Source organism: Capra hircus, chromosome 11 (assembly GCF_001704415.2).
Source record: "Capra hircus breed San Clemente chromosome 11, ASM170441v1, whole genome shotgun sequence".
NCBI lineage: Eukaryota > Metazoa > Chordata > Mammalia > Artiodactyla > Bovidae > Capra > Capra hircus.
This window is the reverse complement of record NC_030818.1, coordinates 100,162,846-100,181,359: the sequence shown is the minus strand read 5'-3', so window position 1 is coordinate 100,181,359 and position 18,514 is coordinate 100,162,846. Positions and strand designations below refer to the sequence as shown.

At 52.3% G+C, this 18,514-nt stretch overlaps 1 protein-coding gene across 1 annotated transcript in view; it reads right to left on the bottom strand.

The window, feature by feature from the left end:
* Nucleotides 1-18,514, bottom strand: part of HMCN2 (hemicentin 2) — a 173,956-nt gene that overhangs the window by 49,562 nt on the left and 105,880 nt on the right. The window contains exons 42-54 of the mRNA XM_018055981.1: nucleotides 17,442-17,538; nucleotides 17,141-17,260; nucleotides 14,522-14,683; nucleotides 13,421-13,702; nucleotides 12,107-12,274; nucleotides 10,399-10,512; nucleotides 9,900-9,986; nucleotides 5,713-5,904; nucleotides 3,799-3,972; nucleotides 3,573-3,686; nucleotides 2,927-3,069; nucleotides 2,410-2,560; nucleotides 1,610-1,828 (exon numbers count right to left, since the gene is read on the bottom strand). Of these exons, the coding sequence (XP_017911470.1) occupies nucleotides 1,610-1,828; nucleotides 2,410-2,560; nucleotides 2,927-3,069; nucleotides 3,573-3,686; nucleotides 3,799-3,972; nucleotides 5,713-5,904; nucleotides 9,900-9,986; nucleotides 10,399-10,512; nucleotides 12,107-12,274; nucleotides 13,421-13,702; nucleotides 14,522-14,683; nucleotides 17,141-17,260; nucleotides 17,442-17,538 (2,023 nt within the window). The remainder of the gene's footprint in view (nucleotides 1-1,609; nucleotides 1,829-2,409; nucleotides 2,561-2,926; nucleotides 3,070-3,572; nucleotides 3,687-3,798; nucleotides 3,973-5,712; nucleotides 5,905-9,899; nucleotides 9,987-10,398; nucleotides 10,513-12,106; nucleotides 12,275-13,420; nucleotides 13,703-14,521; nucleotides 14,684-17,140; nucleotides 17,261-17,441; nucleotides 17,539-18,514) is intronic.

The following is an 18,514-nucleotide window of genomic DNA, read 5'->3' as shown; positions in this document are numbered from 1 at the left end:
CCAGAGGGCAGTGGCCATTCAAGGGGTCAATTACATCTTTGTGTGAGCACAGCCTCTCCCAGATCTCCAAGGGGTCGCCTTCTTTCACAAGCACCCAAGTCCAAACCCTGGCATGACTGTTCATCCTACAGCCCACCTCATTCTTCGCTCTACCACCAGCGTCACCACTGACCAGCGCCTGGCAGGGCACCGTGCGACTGCGAGCCAGGCGACCACCCCATCCGGCCCTGTGTCTGGGATTCCTCCCAGTCCTGGACCCCGCCAGGGAAGCCAGGCGTTTCTAAGCCCCATCCCCAGAGCCCTTTAATTCAAAGCCGTCCATAAAAAAACTATCCTAAGATAAAGCAGTTGTTTAGGCAGGACATGGAAGCAACCTACATGCCCATCGACTGATGAATGAATAAAAGACATGTGGTACGTAAACACAATGGAATATATGCTCAGCCATGAAACAAGAAGGGATTTGAGCCAGTTCTAGTGAGGTGGGTGAACCTAGAGCTTATTATATACATAGTGAAGTACGCCAAAAAGAGAAAAACAAATACAGTGTATTAACGCATATATGTGGGATCTATAAAACTGATACTGATGAACCTATTTGTGGGGAAGGAATGGGGACGCAGATGTAGAGATTGGACTTGTGGACAGACTGGGGGAGGCAGAGAGTGGGACAAATGCAGAAAGTAGCATCAGCATAAATACACAACATCCATGAGATGGATAGCTGGCGAGAAGCTGTTGTGTAGCACAGCGAGTCCAGCCTGGTGCTCCGTGATGACTTGGATGGATGGAATGGGGGAGGGGAGGAGGCCAAGGAGGGAGGGGTGTACTGTATGATTGTGGCTGATTTGCATTTTGCATGGCAGAAACCAGCACAACACTGCAAAAATTAAAAATTTTTTTAAATATAAAAAAATAAAAAGTGTTTATGTTCTTAACAAAAAAGCAAATAACTTTAAAAGTTTCTTTACCAACTGAGCTATCAGGGAAGCCCAACTTTAAATAAACAAATATGTAAAGCAGGAAAAAGACATAAAAAGGTCACATGACAACCTAGAGGGGTGGCAGGTGGGAGGGCGAGTCAAGAGGGGAGGGGCATGCGTATGCTTCCGGCTGATTCGTGTTGATATATGGCGGAAACCAACACAGTGCTGTAAAGAGACTATCCGCCAATTAAAAATGAATAATTTTTTTTAAGGTCACATGAGCCATGATCTTGGATCCTGGGTGGGCATCAGAGCCCCATGAGAGCTTCTTCAACATTTGGGGTCTTAATAAAGGAACTGCCCCCTCCCCCCAGAAAAAGGGGCCAGAACATTACAGATCTCCAATCCCAGAAGTGGGCGTGGTGCAGATGAGGACCTCTGTTCTAACCAGAGACAGAAGGGGATCCTGTTCTTGCCTTCAGACAGGTAAAGGACTTCTAGCCTCAGTTTATGAAAGGTGGCTGAGGTCCAGAGTGGTCACATGCCCTGCCGGGGGTCAGACAGCAAGCACCAGGCAGGAGACCTCAGGCCGCACCGAACGGCGGAGGGGACCCACTCTGGTGCGGGCGTGGCCCTGGTGCCTGCATGTGAAGGGCCCGCTCTTCCACGCCGCCCTGGCCTACCTTGCAGAACAGACACCCCGTCCTCGACCGAGAGGGGGCGGTCCTCCCTGTACCAGGTCAGCTCCGGGGCTGGCACAGCGTTGGTGTCGCAGTACAGATAGACGGGGTTGTTCTCCACGACCTCCCGGTATTCCGTCACCCCGCCCCGGGCCTCTTCCTCCCGGAACGGGGTCTCAAAGTCTGCAGTGGCATCGCCCACCTTCTGGAATATGGGGGGTACTGGGGAGCGGGGGACAAAGCCGTCAAGACACACCATTGAGAGATGGGCAAGAACTTCTGCTCAGAGATTCCCGTCCCAGCCTCCCCTGGGCAGGGAAATTCCACTGATTGAGCCAATCCCTCCCATCAAAGAAGTTTTTTTTTTAATGATCTTTTTTCCTTTGTTATCAGCTAATTTTTTTTAAAGATCTTTTTTTCTGATGCAGACCATTTTTTACAAGTCTTTATTGACTCTGTTACAATATTGCTTCTGTTTTATGCTTTGGTTTTTTTTGGCCAGGAGGCCTGTGGGATCTGCGTTCTTGGACCAGGAACCCACATCCGCTGCACTGGAAGGGAAGTCTCAACCACTGGACCATCAGGAAAGTTCCCTGATCATCCGAATCTCACCAAGGCAAAACTAAGGCCTGGGGAGCAGTGATGTCCCGGTCCCCAGGTCAGTTCATGAAAGAGCCCAGGCCAGCGTTCAGGGAGGGCCAGACGTGCCGACAGCGATGAGAACAGAGCCCTCCTGCCAGGCCACCCCAGAAGCACTGACGCCCCCCAAGTCCCACTGACCCCCGCCCCGTAGCCCCACGCACCCTGGATGAGCACGTTGAAGTCCTGGTCATCCTCGCCAGCCACGTTGGTGGCCACACACAGGTATCGCCCCGAATCGGAGACCTGCGTGGGCTGGATCTGGAGCAGTCGTCCTTCGCCGAGGATGTGGACACGCTGGTTGGGGGTCACGGGCTGAAAGTGGAAAGAGAGGGGACAGAGATCAGGAATGAGGGCTAGCAAGCACCCAGATGAGTGTATTTCCATTTTCACACGGTTTTTAAAATACCACATAAAGTGGTCAGAGCACCCTGACAATTCTGTAACACCAGACTCACAGAATGTAAAAATTAGAAGAGAATTCAGTGAGTGAAAATAGGGTTTCATGCTCGTGAGACTTGTTTTCTGTAAAGAATTGAACTTCTTATTAAAATATAAAGGACGGGGCAGGGCCCAGGACAGCTCTGGGGCCTGCTGCTATGACTGCCTTTTCTGGAAGGTTCTGCAGATGAGGGGGACCCAGATTGAGAATCTGAGGCTGCCAGGGGCTCCTGAGCTCACCTGTCCGTCCTTGTACCAGCTGATGGTGGGTGGGGGCATGGCCCAGCACTCACACTCCAGGGTCAAGGTGCTGTTGACCTTGGTCTTCACTACCTTCATGCTGACCTCCCCGAAGAGGTCATCTTTGGAGATGGAAGGGGGGACTGAAACCATAAAGGAGTCTGAGGAGCAGGCCAGGAGAAGACGTGCCGAGACCCTGCACCCCCCGGCCCCTAAGCCCATCCCAGAAGTGGAGGGGGCTGGCTCTCCAGAGCAGAGGAACAGGGAGCCTGGAAACCCGCCTGCTCCTGGGGAGAGATGGTTATGGGACAGGGCAGGTCTGAGGCAGGGGGATTTCTGGGGTGACCTCTGGGGACCCTTCCGGGGGTGCCAGGTCTCCAGCTGCAGATGCTATTATTGCTCTGCAGCACAAGTGGCAGAAGGAAGCCAGGACTGCTGCGGGTCTAGGCATCCACGCGACCATCCTAACTCACTGGTTCCCTCCTCCTAAGTTCTAGGCCCTAAATGGACTGAGCTGGCCTGGCTGGCCAGGGACCATCAGAGGAGAAAAGTCACATGAAGGCACCTGGGGTGTCAAGTGCAGCCCTGGCATTCTCGGGCAGTCTCCTGCCCACCCAGCTGGTGCCCTGGCCGGTCCCTGACTCACTGAGGACTTCCACGTGGTAGTTCTTCATGGCCTCGCCCAGCTCATTGGTGACCACGCAGGTGTACTGGCCCGCGTCTTCCTTCTGGGCATTCAGAATCTGCAGCCCGTGGGTGCCTGCTTGGGGTAGGGCAGCGGCCAGGCTCACCCCCTGGCTCCCTGCCTCTGACCCAGGCTGGTGACGTGTCACCTGCCCCCTCTCCCCCCACCATCCCCTCGAGGGCATCACCTGGGAGCAGCTGGATGTTGTTTGAGGCCTCAAAAGGGGCCCCGTCCTTCATCCAGGTGATGGTGGGGGCAGGAAAGGCCCGCGTCTCGCAGATCAGAGAGATGGGGTTGTTGATGGTCACGGTCACCTCCTCGTCCATGCTGTCCTCCGTCACTCCCAGGATGGTGGGAACCACTGCGGTGGGGCAGGGGGTGGGCTCCTGAACAGGGATCCCCCGCCCTGGGCCCGAGGACCCGGAAAAGTCTGAGACCCTGGGGCTGGGCTTCGGTGCTGTTGTTGTTTGTGTTACAAAGATGGGAAACGAGGCTCAGAGGAACCACGCCCTGTGTGGCCAGACTTCAATTCAGGCCTGGGTGGCCCAGAGCCCAGGCTCTCCCTTCCTAAGCAATATCATAGGGGAAGCTGGTCAAGTCTGCCTTTATTTCCCCAATAAGCTCTTAAACATCCGTGTGTGTGCAGGCTAAGTTGTGTCCGACTCTTTATGACCCCGTGGACTGCAGCACGCCAGGCTCCTCTGTCCATGGGATTTTCAAGAACACTGGAGTGGGTTGCCATTTCCTCCTCTAGGGGATCTTCCTGACCCAGGGATCGAACCCTCGTCTCCTGTGTCTCCTGCACTGGCAGCCGGATTCTTTACCACTGCGCCACCTGGGAAGCCCCTCTTAACATCCAGACATCCACTAATTTAACCACAGTCTTCCCAGCTGTGTGTGTGGTTCCGATTTGTACCCTGCTCTGAGCAGAGGTAGGGGTGGAGTTTTGTTCTCTGCTGAGTAAAATAGCTCTGCTTTCATTGGTCACCAAATATTCTCTTTCAGCTCTTGCTGGGGACCCTCCTTTTTACCAACAGCAGTTTATTTTATTTTTTATTAATTAATTTTGGCTGCTCTGGGTCTTTGTTGCTACGTGCGGGCTTTCTCTAGCTGTGACGAGGGGTCACAGCTATACAGGCTATACAAGCTTCTCTTCGTGGTGGCTTCTCCTGTAGCAGACCTTGGGCTCCAGGGTGTGCAGGCCCAGTAGTTGCAGCTTGCAGGCTCTAGACCTCGTGCTCAGTAGTTGTGGCACACAGGGTTAGCTGCCCCAGGCCATGTGGAATCTTCCAAGAGCAGGGATCGAACCTGTCCCCTGCATTGGCTGGTAGATTCTTAACCGCTGGGCTTCTAGGGAAGTTTTGTGTGTGCTGTGCACGCTAAGTGACTTCAGTCATGTCTGACTCTTTGCGACCCCATGGATTGCAGCCTGCCAGGCTCCTTGGTCCATGGGATTCTCCAGGCAAGAATGCTGGAATGGGTTGCCATGTCCTCCTCCAGGGGATCTTCCCGACCCAGGGAGCGAACCTGGGTCTCCTGTGTCTCCTGCATTGCAGGCAGATTCTTTACCACTGAGCCATCTGAGAAGGCCCACCAACAGCATTTTGAAAAACGGATCTGTCTCGTCTTCTAGAGCCCTGCTTCTCCTAATGAGACAGTTCATGCTGATGGCTCTTGGGAGAGTGACTGCCCGGGTGTAAGCCCGCACCGAGGCCCCACTCTAAGCCTCACAGCTTCATTGGTGACCGGGGGACGAGCACATCTCCCGCCTCCTAGGATAGTCAGGGGACTCCCTGGTGGTCCAGTGGGTAGGACTCCGCCTTCCAGAGCACAGGGCTTGGCTTCGATCCCTAGGCGAGTAACTAAGACCCCACGTGCTGCCCGGTGTGCCCCCCGTTCAACTAATCAGGCAATCAGGCCTGCCAAATGCCTAGCTCGCGGTAGGTGGTTACCCAATACACCCACTGTTATTACTTTTGTTGTTGCTGACACGGAAGAAACAAATATCAAGTGCTTTGTGGGAAGCTGCTCGTAAGGAGTTGGCACCTTGGTATTCCCTTCTGCTTGAACCTAGGGTCACCAGGAGATGTTTGGCACTTACCCAGGACGCTAAGCTGGAAATGCTTGGTCTTTTCCCCTATGGTGTTGGCTGCAATGCAGGAGTAGTGGCCCGCACTAGACAGGTTGGCCTGGAGGACCCGCAGGAGGGCTCCATCTGGAGAAACGTGGTGGGCGTCTCCACTAGCCAGGGGTCGGCCGTCTTTGAACCATGTGACCTTGGGCTGTGGGTGGCCTATATGCAGAGGGGAGAGGCAGGTCAAACGACTCAGTAGGTTTTCACCAGGTCAAACCAGAGGTCAGAGGCTGCTCCGAGATGGAGTGGGAGACATCATTCTCTATATCAGTCCAGAGCCCTGTGCGGCAGGGCAAGACACAGAAGCAGCCATCAGATCTGGCCTGGACCCTTTCCTATGGGATTTGGTTACCATTTCCTTTCCCAGGTTGTGGGCACGGATGGCTTGGTACAGACAGGCAGGACATAAAGGCAAATTATTCCTTCCATCCATCCATCCATTCATCTACCCACCCCACCCCATCCATCCATCCTTTTGTCCATTCATACATACACACATTCACCCATTTACCCATCCATCCACCCATCCATCCATCCATCCATCTCTCCCAGGCCACAAGCATTAAAGGGAGCCTACTTTGCCAGGCCCTGGGGAACCATGGTGACAAGACAGTCCTCGGTTCTCATGGAGCTCAGAGCCGGGCTGGGGGAGACAGATGTCACAAGGCCACTATGGCCCAGTGGAGTCAATGCTGGAACAAGGGAACACTAGGACCTTGTAGGAGAACAGCAGAGAAATGACTCCAGAGAGAATGAAGACACCCAGTGACTGGTGATGGAAGCAAGGTCTGATGCTGTAAAGAACAACACTGCATAGGAACCTGGAATGTTAGCTCCATGAATCAAGGTAAATTGGAAGTGGTCAAACAGGAGATGGCAAGAGTGAACTTCGACATTTTAGAAATCAGTCAACTAAAATGGACTGGAATGGGTGAATTTAATTCAGATGACCATTATATATACCACTGTGGGCAAGAATCCCTTAGAAAAAAATGGACTAGCCCTCATAGTCAACAAAAGAGTCTGAAATGCAGTACTTGGATGCAATCTCAAAAACAACAGAATGATCTCTGTTTGTTTCCAAGGCAAACCATTTAGTAGCACAGGAATCCAAGCCTATGACTCTATCAGTAATGCTGAAGAAGCTGAAGTTGAACCATTCTATGAAGATCTACAAGACCTTCCAGAACTAACACCCAAAAAAGATGTCCTTTTCATCACAGAGGACTGGAATGCAAAAGTAGGAAGTCAAGAGATACCTGCAGTAACAGGCAAATTTGGCCTTGGAGTACAAAATGAAGCAGGGCAAAGGCTAACAGAGTTTTGTGAAAAGAACACACTGGTCATAGCAGACACCCTCTTCCAACAACACAAGAGAAGACTCTACACATGGACATCACCAGATGGTCACTACTGAAATCAGATTGATTATATTCTTTGCAGCCAAAGATGGAGGTCTAAATAGTCAGCAAAAACAAGATTGGAAACTAACTGTGGCTCAGATCATGAGCTCCTTATTGCAAAATTCAGACTTAAATTGGGAAGTAGGGAAAATCACTAGACCATTCAGGTATGACCTAAAACAAATCCCTTATGATTGTACAGTGGAAGTGGACAAACATATTCAAGGGATTAGACCTGATAGACAGAATGCCTGAAGAACTATGGATGGAGGTTCGTGACATTGTACAGGAGGCAGTGATCAAGGCCATCCCCAAGAAAAAGAAACGCAAAAAGGCAGAATGTTTGTTTGAGAAGTCCTTATAAATAGCTGAGAAAAGAAGAGAAGTGAAAGGCAAAGGAAAAAAGTAAGATATACCCATTTGAAAGCAGAGTTTCAAAGAATAGCAAGGAGAGATAAGAAAGCCTTCCTCAGTGATTAGTGCAAAGAGATAGAGGAAAACAATAGAATGGGAAAGATTAGAGATCTCTTCAAGGAAATTAGAGATACCAAGGGAACATGTCATGAAATGATGGGCTCAGTAAAGGACAGAAATGGTATGGACCTAACAGAAGCAGAATATATTAAGAAGAGGTGGCAAGAATACACAGAAGAACTGTACAAAGAAGATCTTCATGACCAAGATAATCACGATGGTGTCATCACTCACCTAGAGCCAGACATCCTGGAATGCAAAGTCAAGTGCGCCTTAGGAAGCATCACCATGAACAAAGCTAGTGGAGGTGATGGAATTCCAGCTAAGCTATTTCAAATCCTAAAAGATGATGCTGTGAAAGTGCTGCACTCAATATGCCAGCAAATTTGGAAAACTCAGCAGTGGCCACAGGACTGGAAAAGGTCAGCTTTCATTCCAATCCCAAAGAAAGGCAATGCCAAAAAATGCTCAAACTATCACACAATTGCACTCATCTCGCACGCTAGCAAACTGATGCTCAAAGTTCTCCAAGCCAGGCTTCAACAGTACGTGAACCATGAACCTCCAGATGTTCAAGCTGGCTTTAGAAATGGCAGAGGAACTAGAGATCAAATTACCAATATCCACTGGATCATTGAAAAAGCAAGAGAGTTCCAGAAAAACATCTACTTCTGCTTTATTGATTATGCCAAAGCCTTTGACTGTGTGGATCACAATAAACTGTGGAAAATTCTTTAAAAGAAGGGAATACCAGACCACCTGACCTGCCTCCTGAGAAATCTGTACGCAGGTCAAGAAGCAACAGTTAGAACTGGAGATGGAACAACAGACTGGTTCCAAATCGGGAAAGGAGTACATCAAGGCTGTATATTGTCACCCTGCTTATTTAACTTATATGCAGAGAACATCATGTGAGATGCCGGGCTGGATGAAGCACAAGCTGGAAACAAGATTGCTGGGAGAAATATCAATAACCTCAGATATGCATATGACACCACCCTTATGGCAGAAAGTGAAGAAGAACTAAAGAACCTCTTGGTGAAAGTGAAAGAGGAGAGTGAAAAAGCTGGCTTAAAACTCAACATTCAGAAAACTAAGATCATGGCATCCAGTCCCATCACTTCATGCAAATAGATGCGGAAACAATGGAAACAGTGAGAGACTACTTTTTTTGTGCTCCAAAATCACTGCAGATGGTGACTGCAGCCATGAAATTAAAAGATGCTTGCATGGCAATGACGACCCTGTATGCAAGACAGGAAAAAAGACACAGCTGTGTATAACGGACTTTTGGACTCAGAGGGAGAGGGAGAGGGTGGGAAGATTTGGGAGAAGGGCATTCTAACATGTATACTATCATGTAAGAATTGAATCGCCAGTCTATGTCTGACGCAGGATACAGCATGCTTGGGGCTGGTGCATGAGGATGACCCACAGAGATGTTATGGGGAGGGAGGTGGGAGGGGGGTTCATGTTTGGGAACACATGTAAGAATTAAAGATTTTAAAATTAAAAAAAATAAAAATCTAAAAGATGCTTGCTCCTTGGAAGAAAGGCTATGACCAACTTAGACAGCATATTAAAAAGCAGAGACATTACTTTGCTAACAAAGGTCTGTCTGGTCAAAGTTATGGTTTTTCCATTGGTCATGTATGGATGTGAGAGTTGGACCATAAAGAAAGCCGAGCACCGAAGAATTGATGCTTTTGAACTGTGGTGTTGGAGAAGACTCTTGAGAGACCCTTGAACTTCAAGGAGATCCAACCAGTCCATCCTAAAGGAAATCAGTCCTGAATATTCATTGGAAGGACTGAAGCTGAAGCTGAAACTCCAATATTTGGCCACCTTATGCAAAGAACTGACTCACTGCGAAAGATCCTAATGCTGGGAAAGATTGAAGGCGGAAGGAGAAGGGGACGACAGAGGATGAGATGGTTGGATGGCATCACCAACTCAATGGACATGAGTTTGAGCAAGCTCCTGGAGTTGGTGATGGACAAGGAGGCCTGGCGTGTTGTAGTCCATGGGGTCGCAAAGGGTCTAACATGACTGAGTGACTGAGCTGAACTGAACTGAGGACCTGGGAGGCTGAGTTCTGCAGTCAGATGAGTAGGGAAGAGTGTTTGTGGCAGAGGCATAGAGAATGAAAAGTCCACGATGGCAAGGGATGCCCTGCAGGGAACAGCTGGGCAGTGGGCAGGCACCCCAGATCTCTGAGGACCCCTCCCCCCGACAGCTGCCTCTTCACCCTCCTCCAGTCCACTGTGTGGCCCTTACCTGAGACGTTGCACATCAGGTGGGCCGTCTCCCCCTCGGGGACCTTGACTGCGTCCTCCACATCCTCCTTCTCAATACTGGGAGGAACTGCGAGAAGCAGGGAAGACAGACGCTCGTGACCGGGCTGAGCAAACACAGAGCAGGAAACCAAGCACCCGCTGTGTCTGTCTTCCATTTCCCCATTCCCTCACACCTGTTGCCATGGGGCAGGGGTCTAATAAAAATTTGCAGCTGGCTGAGGCAAATACCAGTGCCGCTGGGAGAAGGCCCCAGTCAGAGGAAGGCAGTTGGGTGGTATCGAAAATCTTTGCCCCCTTTCATCTTGGGTTGGTTCTGGCTGTTTCTGGAAAGTTCTATGGCAGCCTCAGAGAAGAGGCTGCTGATGAGGCAAAGACAAGGCTTAGTCTCTCCCTCCTGTCTGTGCTGGGTCCACTCCCAGAGGCTCCCAGGCTGGAAGGAAGGATGGGTGGGCACCCGAGAGAACCGGGCGGTGACGTACCCAGAACCTCCACGCTGAAGTCCCTCCGCGCCTCCCCAGCCTCGTTGCTGGCCAGGCACGAGTAGAGGCCTCTGTCCCGCTCCTGCGCCCGGGTCAGCTTCAGCATCCAGCCGCCTGGGAAGCAGGAGAGTGGGCTCCAAGCACAGCTGCGAGCAGCCTTCTGTGCCCAGCTGAGCCCAGGCTGCCCACCAGGAAGAGGAGCACTCCGGGCGTTATATTTAGATGTTTATGCATCTGCCTCCAACAGTGTTCCATTCCTCAGAGAGGGAAACTGAGACCCGGAGGGTCAACAGATGGATGGAGCCTTCTGGACATTAGTCCTTGCTGTTGTTTAGTCGCTAAGTTGTGTCCAAGTCTTTTGCAATCCCATGGACTGCAGCCTGCAAGGCTCCTCTATCCATGGGATTTCCCAGGCAAGAAAACTGGAGTGGGTTGCCATTTCCTCCTCCGGAGGATCTTTCCAACCCAGGGATCAAGCCCTCATCTCCTGAATTAGCAGGTGAATTCTTTACCCCTGAGCCACCAGGGAAGCCTGGATATTAGACCTACGCCAGGGTAAACTTCTCTTAAGCTTCCCGGGTGACTCAGATGGTAAAGAATCTGCCTGCAATGTGGGAGACTTGGTTCGGTCCCTGGGTTGGGAAGATCCTCTGGAGGAGGGCATGGCAACCCACTCCAGTATTCTTGCCTGGAGAATCCTCACGGACAGAGGAGCCTGGTGGGCTACAGTCCATGGGGTTGCAAAGAGTCGGACACAACTGAGCAACTAAGCACATAAGCACAGGGTAAACTAGACCCTGTTCTAGTCAGAAGACTCTGTCACCTGGCTACCCTCTCTTCTGTGGACTGACTAGAGCGGAAAGCACAGCAATGGTTTATGTAATCCTGGCTCAGATCAGAACCCCATTCTACTCCGATGGACCTGGTGAAAGTCCACCTTCTCCCAAGGACCTCTCAGAGGTGAACCAGTTTCTCTCGGAGGAACACAAGGATCTCCTAAGACCAGTCCAAGGAAAGCAGATATACAGGACTTGTCATCACGGCTACTCCTGCACCCAGGACAGACATCACTAATCGATCACCACTCTCCTTTCTGCTGGACCCAGATGCAGTCTCTGAATTCATCTCATCCGATGAATATTGCAGCCCCTACCAAGTGACAGGAAGTGATACACGAGGGGAAACTTATTTACCATCCCAGCTGGGACTGCATGGAATAATTGATGGGTCATTGAGGCTGAGCTTCAGTGGGCCTGGAAGTCCCTGCAAGATTCTGATAGGATACTGCCTTCTGAGCCTCAGTTTCTCCATTTGTATTCCAGCAAGAACCATCACAAACCAGCTTTGCGAGGAAGATGAGTATTCAGAGGAGAAAGTGCTTGGACCAGCATTTCTAAAAGTTTGCTACAGCTCCATGGGAGGTTATATAAGCTCTGTGAGAATTTTTTTTTTGGCTGCAGGACTTATCAGAACCTTGACTATGCAAGTGGTTCTTGTGGGTCTCAAGGAAAATCGAACAGGAAGCCTTTTCCAGACTTATTTAAACCTTTTTTTTTTTTTCCTGGAGCACTTCATCTGACCAGCGTTTTGGGGTGCACTCTTGGGAGACTAATAGCTGAAATGATTATCCCAACCATGCTGGGCAGGGCAGGATCAGAGGTCACAGGCATGTGATGGACAGAGGCAGCAGCTGAGTATCAGACCTTACCTGCTAAGAGGTAGGTGTTCTCCCCAGGGCTGACAGGCTCGTCCCCTCGGAACCAGCGGACCCCTGGTGGTGGGATGCCTGTGGCTTCACAGAACAGTGACAAGGGGCTGTGCAGGGTGGCTGTGACATTGGTCAGTGGGCCCAAGTCGCCAATGAGCTCTGGAGGCACTAGATACAGAGAAGAAGCCGCATTCAGGATGCAGATGGTGCTGTATGCTCACTCCCGTCTCCCCACTGGCCTCCCTAATCCCCCCCCCTCAATCTCAGAGCTGCTCCCACTGAAGGGGGTGAGTGGTGGCCACATGCTGGACTCTGGCATCAGGCTGAGGCCTCAGTTTCCCTGACCCCTCAGAGGAACGCCAGGAGAATCCAACAAGGACATGTGTGAAGCCTTTAGCTCAGACCCTGGTACGGAGCAAAACTGAGCAAAGGAGAAAGAAATCAGAGCCACAGGGAACACAGATGGGACCCCAGACCCACACAGCAGAGTCCCATTCAGAAAGGAGGCCCCACTGGCAGGGACAGGTGGGCGAGGCCTGGGGTCCCAGCAACGCTGGAGATATGATAAGAAGGCCTTCCCTAAAGGACCCCTGCCCACCTCTCTCCTTGTCTCTTCCCACTCCTTGTCTCCAGCCTGAGGTATGCAGTAGGAGCTCAGTAAAAGATTAGAATCAGGAGGCTGTTCTAGCCACTCTGCTCTAGGCCTCCGCAGAGTCTGTTCCCTCTGTCCAACACTCTTCCTCTTACCCCAGCTCCTGATGAACTCCAACTTAGCCTGTACATTTCAGCTTTAAAAGTCACCTCCTACAGGAAGCCACCCTGACTTCCTAAGACAGATGACGGTCTAGCTGATCTCTTCGGGACACCCAAATCCCAACATCGCACAGGAACCATGCAGAATAAAACCTTCCCAGAAGAGAGCAGGGAAAAAGCAAAGGAGAGAGAGGAGGAGGGACTTCCCTGGCAGTCCAGTGGTCAAGACTACTGGCTCCAAATGCAGCGCGGCCCCAAGTTCGATCCCTGGTCAGGGAACTAGCTCCTACATGGTGCAACTAAAGATCCCACAGGTGGCAACTAAGTTTTGGTGCAGCCAAATAAATAAACAAATAACTCTTTTAAGTGGGGGGAGAGGAAGGGAAATGAGGACTATTTGGAGCAGGTCCTGATTTTGAGAGCAGTGTTCGCAGCTTCCCCTGACAGCAGCATTCGCCGGAGGCCTGGCTCCTGGCAGAAAAAAGAGGTGGCCCCAGGAACACGGAGATGGAGGCTGCCTTGCCGCTTCCTGCCCTCCTCCCGGAGGCTGCCAGTCCTCACCGAGCACGGAGAGCGAAAACCTCCGCTCGGCCCTCCCGGCCTCGTTCTCGGCCACGCAGCTGTAGCGCCCGGCGTGCGCAGGCTGAGCCCGCGCCACGTGCAGATTCTGGCCGTAGTTCTGGAGCCTCAGGCCGGGCTCGGGCCCCACGGGCCACCCGTCCCGCTCCCACGTCACCCTGGGCGCGGGTTTCCCTGTGGCGTTGCATTCCAGGCTGGCCTCCTCGTCCTGAACCACGGACACCTCCGCGTAGAGCTCCGGGGGACCGGCAATCTGCGGGGGAACTGGGGTGGGGAGAAAGCACGTCGAGCGGGGGGCGGGGAAGGGGGCTGCTGGGCACCATGCCTCAGGCCAGGCTCTGCGCTCGCCTCCATCTGGCATGTGTACCCCCTGCCTCTCGCTGGCCGTGTGACCTTAGCCAGGTGACCTCACCTGTCCGGGCCTCCACTTTACATCTCTATAATGGGATCATCACGGCACCCCGGCCCCCTCTCCCGTACCCTGGGAATCACGGGAGGGCCTGTCATTTGGACAATGAGCTCACAGCATGGTGCTGAAGATTTGTAAGGACTTTTCTTCCTTGGAAATCAGGAGCTTCTAAACAGTTGTTAGGCCTGGGGGTGGGGGTGGGGAATAGCTCCACAGGTGGGATTCTACCCAAGAGGTTGGACGGTAGTGTTCTTGGTTTTATTTTTTAAAATGATTTTTATAAGGCTGAGATATTTAATTTTATCCCCCACAGGATAGGTAGATGGAGACTTGAGTTTCCATCACATATAGGAACTTTATATCAATTTTACATTTCTTTAGTTTCCAGGTGTTTCAAGCTGTGGTTTCCTTTTTCTCTCTGGGTCATTGGGGGTCTCTTGGCATCAAGCTGCTTGCTCTCTCACGGTCAGGAGCTGTAAGAAGCTGACTTGGAGGGGGCAGTTAAAATGGCAGTAATCTAAAGGGGGACAGGAGAATCCAGCTTCTGTCTTTGCTTGGGTTTAGGGGGTGAGGTCTGCCCTGCCAGGGGGCCTCGTTGCCCACCCTTCAGGCTGACCCCTTCCAGCCCCTCCCAGCCCCTTCCGCCTGGCCCAGGTCATCCCAGTCCGACTCACCATACACCACTAGCTGCTGGTCCTGGCTGCTGTTTCCGGCCACGTTGCTGCACTCACAGGTGTACGTTCCCTCCTGGTCTGCCTGGGCCCGGCCCAGATACAGCAGCCGCCCCACAGCTGACACCTGCCCAAGGCTGGCCCCCTCCCTGGGCAGAGGCTGACCTGGATGCATGAGAAAGAAGCCCTTGGTCCCTGGTCCTTCCACCTTGAATATCTGTCCTCCCATCCATCCTGGCCAACTCCTGCTCATCCCGCAGATGCCCACTAAACATCACCTCCACCAGGAAGACTTCCCTGAGCCCCAAATCTGATCCCAGAACCCCCCTCTGATAACCCACAACTCTGAGCTTCTCCCCAACCCAGCTCTACCTACAGGTGGCACGTCTGAATCCCTCCCTGGCCTGGGCTGTCCTGGAGGGAAGACCCTGCCTCACTTTCCCTCTGGGGTCCTTGGAGGCTCTCCGGGGCCTGGCATATAATAGGGCTTAGTGAAGGCTATTGAGTGAATGACCCATCTGTCTAGCTACAGCGGTGGGAGAGAGAGACCAAGCAGCAGGCACACCTGGCAGCAAGGAGACCCCGATGCGGGGAAGGATTTTGCAACCCTGGAGGCGCTAACTTCCATCACCCTGCACCTGTTCACGGAGGAGCAGCCCTCTGGGCTCCCATCATCCACCAGCACGTGTCCCAGCCGGGGGAGGGGCCCGGGTGGCCACACGACACGCTCCCTCACTCTCACATTCTATTCTCTGTCCACGCTGTCTCCTCTGGTGATTTCAGCTTGTCTTGTGACTTCCGGATTTATTCTTAGCCCAGACGTCTCTGAGCTCCAGACACCTCTGGCTGACTGCCCATTTAACATCTCATTGGATGTCTAACAGACCTGAAAATTAAAATGCCGCAAACTCCTGGTCTGGCCCCGTAAATCTGCCCTCACAGCCTCTCTGTCTTGGTGATGGTAGTAACTCTCTCGATTGCCAGGCCAAAACTTCAAGTCATCCTCGGCTCCTCATTCTCCTTAGCCCTTTATCCCAGTCATCAGGAAGTCCTGCCAGCATCACCTCTGAAATGCATCCAGAAGACGATGGCCGCCTCTCAATACCTCCTGGCTACCCGCGTAGTCCAGGTGCCAGTTTCTCTTGCCTGGAGTCCTTGCAGAAGCCCCCTCACTGGCACCCTGCTCCCACCCTTGTTCCCAACGGTCTGTTCTTATCATGCTGGCAGGAACTTGCTAAGTACAAACCAGATTGTGTCCCTCCACAATCAGCACCTGCACCTGTCTCCATCTCCATTCCAGACTCCTAAAACAGCCCATCTCACTCAAGGTAAAAGCTGGGATCCTTACAACAGCCTTTGACCCAGCCATCATAGCTCACGTGACCATCGCCAGCTGAATCTGCTGCAACCCCACTGACTCCTCTGTTGTTCTTCAAACACGCTTGACTCACTCCTGCCCCAGGGCCTTTGCACCTGCTATCACCTCTGCCTGGAATGCTTTTCCCTATAGTCGTCTCATGTTCATCCCTCACCTCCTTCATGTCTGCTTGGTCAGCTTAAAATTGCAAATCCCTCCGCTCCCCCAGCAACCTTCTCCTCTTTCTTGGCTTATAGTTTTCTCCAAAGCATTTATCACATCAGCTATTAAGTCATTTACAGGCACACCTCAGAAATAGCAGTTTCAGTTCCAGAGTACCGCAATAAAGCAAGTATCGAAATGAAGTGAGTCACATGAATTTTTGGTTCCCTGGTGTATATACGTTGACACTATAGTCTGTTAAGTGTGCAATATTATGTGAAAATAAAACAATGTACACAACTTAATTAAAAATAGTTTTAAAAGCAAACCATCATCTGAACCTTCAGCAAGTCATAAACTTTCTTCAACAGTAACTTCAGAGATCACTGAGCACAGATCACCATAACAGACTTAATACAATGAAACCATAAATACTGCGAGCATTATCAGACTGTGACAGAGACCCAAGGTGAGCAACTGCTGTTGGAAACATGACACCAACAGACTTTTTGGAGGCAGGGTTGCCATAAACCTTCGATTTGCAAAATACATAACACCGGTGAAACTCTAAACACAGTGCGTTAAAACGAGGTATGCCTGTACTCCTTTCTCACTGATTATCTGTCTGATTATCTGATGCATTTCTAGCACCTAGAACGATGCCTGGCACAGACAGGCTCTCAATAAATACTAGTTAAATGAATGAATTCCAAATATTCCCTGAGCATCTGTTTTGTACCAGGTACTGCTAAGCCCCTGCTGAATTCCCAGACGATGCCTCCCGGGGCTCAGGGATTCATGGAGCAGCAGACACTGAAGGGCTAAGGTGGGTGACATGACAAGTTAACACACAGGGGCGGTGTCAAGGAGGTCCTCTCCCTAGACTGGGAGGGAGGTCAGGGAGGGCTTCCTGGAAGAAGAGACATCCGACGGGAGGCTGTGAGATCAGTCTAGCTCTCACCGGCTGAGAGGGGGCTGGAGGGGCGTGGGGGGGGCCTCTCTAACCAGCACTTGCACCTGTCTCTATCTCAGCCAGGGTCGGAAGCAAGGGCAGGGAGAGCCTCCATGGGTGGGGCAGTGAGCCTGGGGCTCAGCCAGCCTACCGTCCTTCTTCCAGGAGATCCTGGGGAAGGGAACGCCCCGACAATCGCAGGAGAGCCTGGCGGGGTGCCCCTCGGTCACGGTCAGGGTGCGCGGCTCCCGTGAGGGGAACACTGGAGGGACTGAGTAAACACGGAGCAGAGGTGAGGAGGGCAGGAAGCTGGGGGCCGGGGTGAGAGAGAGCCCCCGGGGAGAGGGTGGGGCTGGGGAAGGCTGTGTCCTGGGACCCACTCAAGGCAGCACCGCCCTCCGCCCTGGGCTTGAGAGCCAGCCCCAGCCCAGCCCAGCCGGGGAGACCCTCACCCCAGACATTGAGGTTGTAGTGCTTCTCCGAGCGGCCCACTTGGTTCAGCGCCTCACAGGTATAGCGGCCCGTATCCCCCACATCGGCTCTGTCCACCTGGCCGGGAGCAAAAACCACCCATCAGGGGTCCAGCACAGAGATGGTGCCACATCTGTGTGACCCTGGGCCTGTCACTTTCCCTCACTGAGCCCACGCTCCCACCTGGAACCTGGAGGTTGATAAACCAATGGTAACACCCGCTGTACCTCCAGCACCGGGAAGTTTCTGGGAGCCAGGGGCTTGGTGGCCCTGCCAGCCTCACCCCACTGCGCATCTATAGCCATGTCCCAAGGGGGAGGTGGAAGGGGCCCTGTCTCAGGGGTCAGATCTTGACCTGGGGGATAATGGAGCCGGGCTGTGGCTTTGAAGAATGAAAGAGGAAGGAGGGGGCAGTATTCCAGGTGGAGGAAGCCAAACTGAAGGTGCTCAGAGTTAGGAATGATCACATCACAAAGTGTAGGGCGCTGGGGGAAGGAGGAGCAGGCTGGAGCGGAGCATGCTTCCCAAAAGCTTGGAGCTGTGCCCCCTTCCCCTAGCTTTTGTGGATGAGCTGTTCTCTGGGGCAAGTGGAGACCACACAGGCACTCTCTGGAATTCTCCCTGCCAGCCCAGGAGGAAGGTGTCACCGTGCTCACAGGCCAGAGAGGTTGAGACAGGAGGTGACCGCCAGTCAGGAGGGGTCGATAACAGTGAGATCTGGGCCGACTCTAGACCACCCTGACTAATGAACCCTTGCCTTGCCGGGCCAGATGAAGGGCCTTAAATGCCCAAAGGCAAGAAGGCTTTCCAGCAAGGGGTGAAAAACGGGTGGAAAGCTTTGGGGGGAGGGAAGGGGCTGAGAAAGACTGATGCTGAAGCTGAAACTCCTATACTTTGGCCACCTGATGCCAAGAGCTGACTCATTTGAAAAGACCCTGATGCTGGGAAAGATTGCAGGTGGGAGGAGAAGGGGATGACAGAGGATGAGATGGTTGGATGGCATCACCCACTCAATGGACATGAATTTGAGTTGGTGATGGACAGAGAGGCCTGG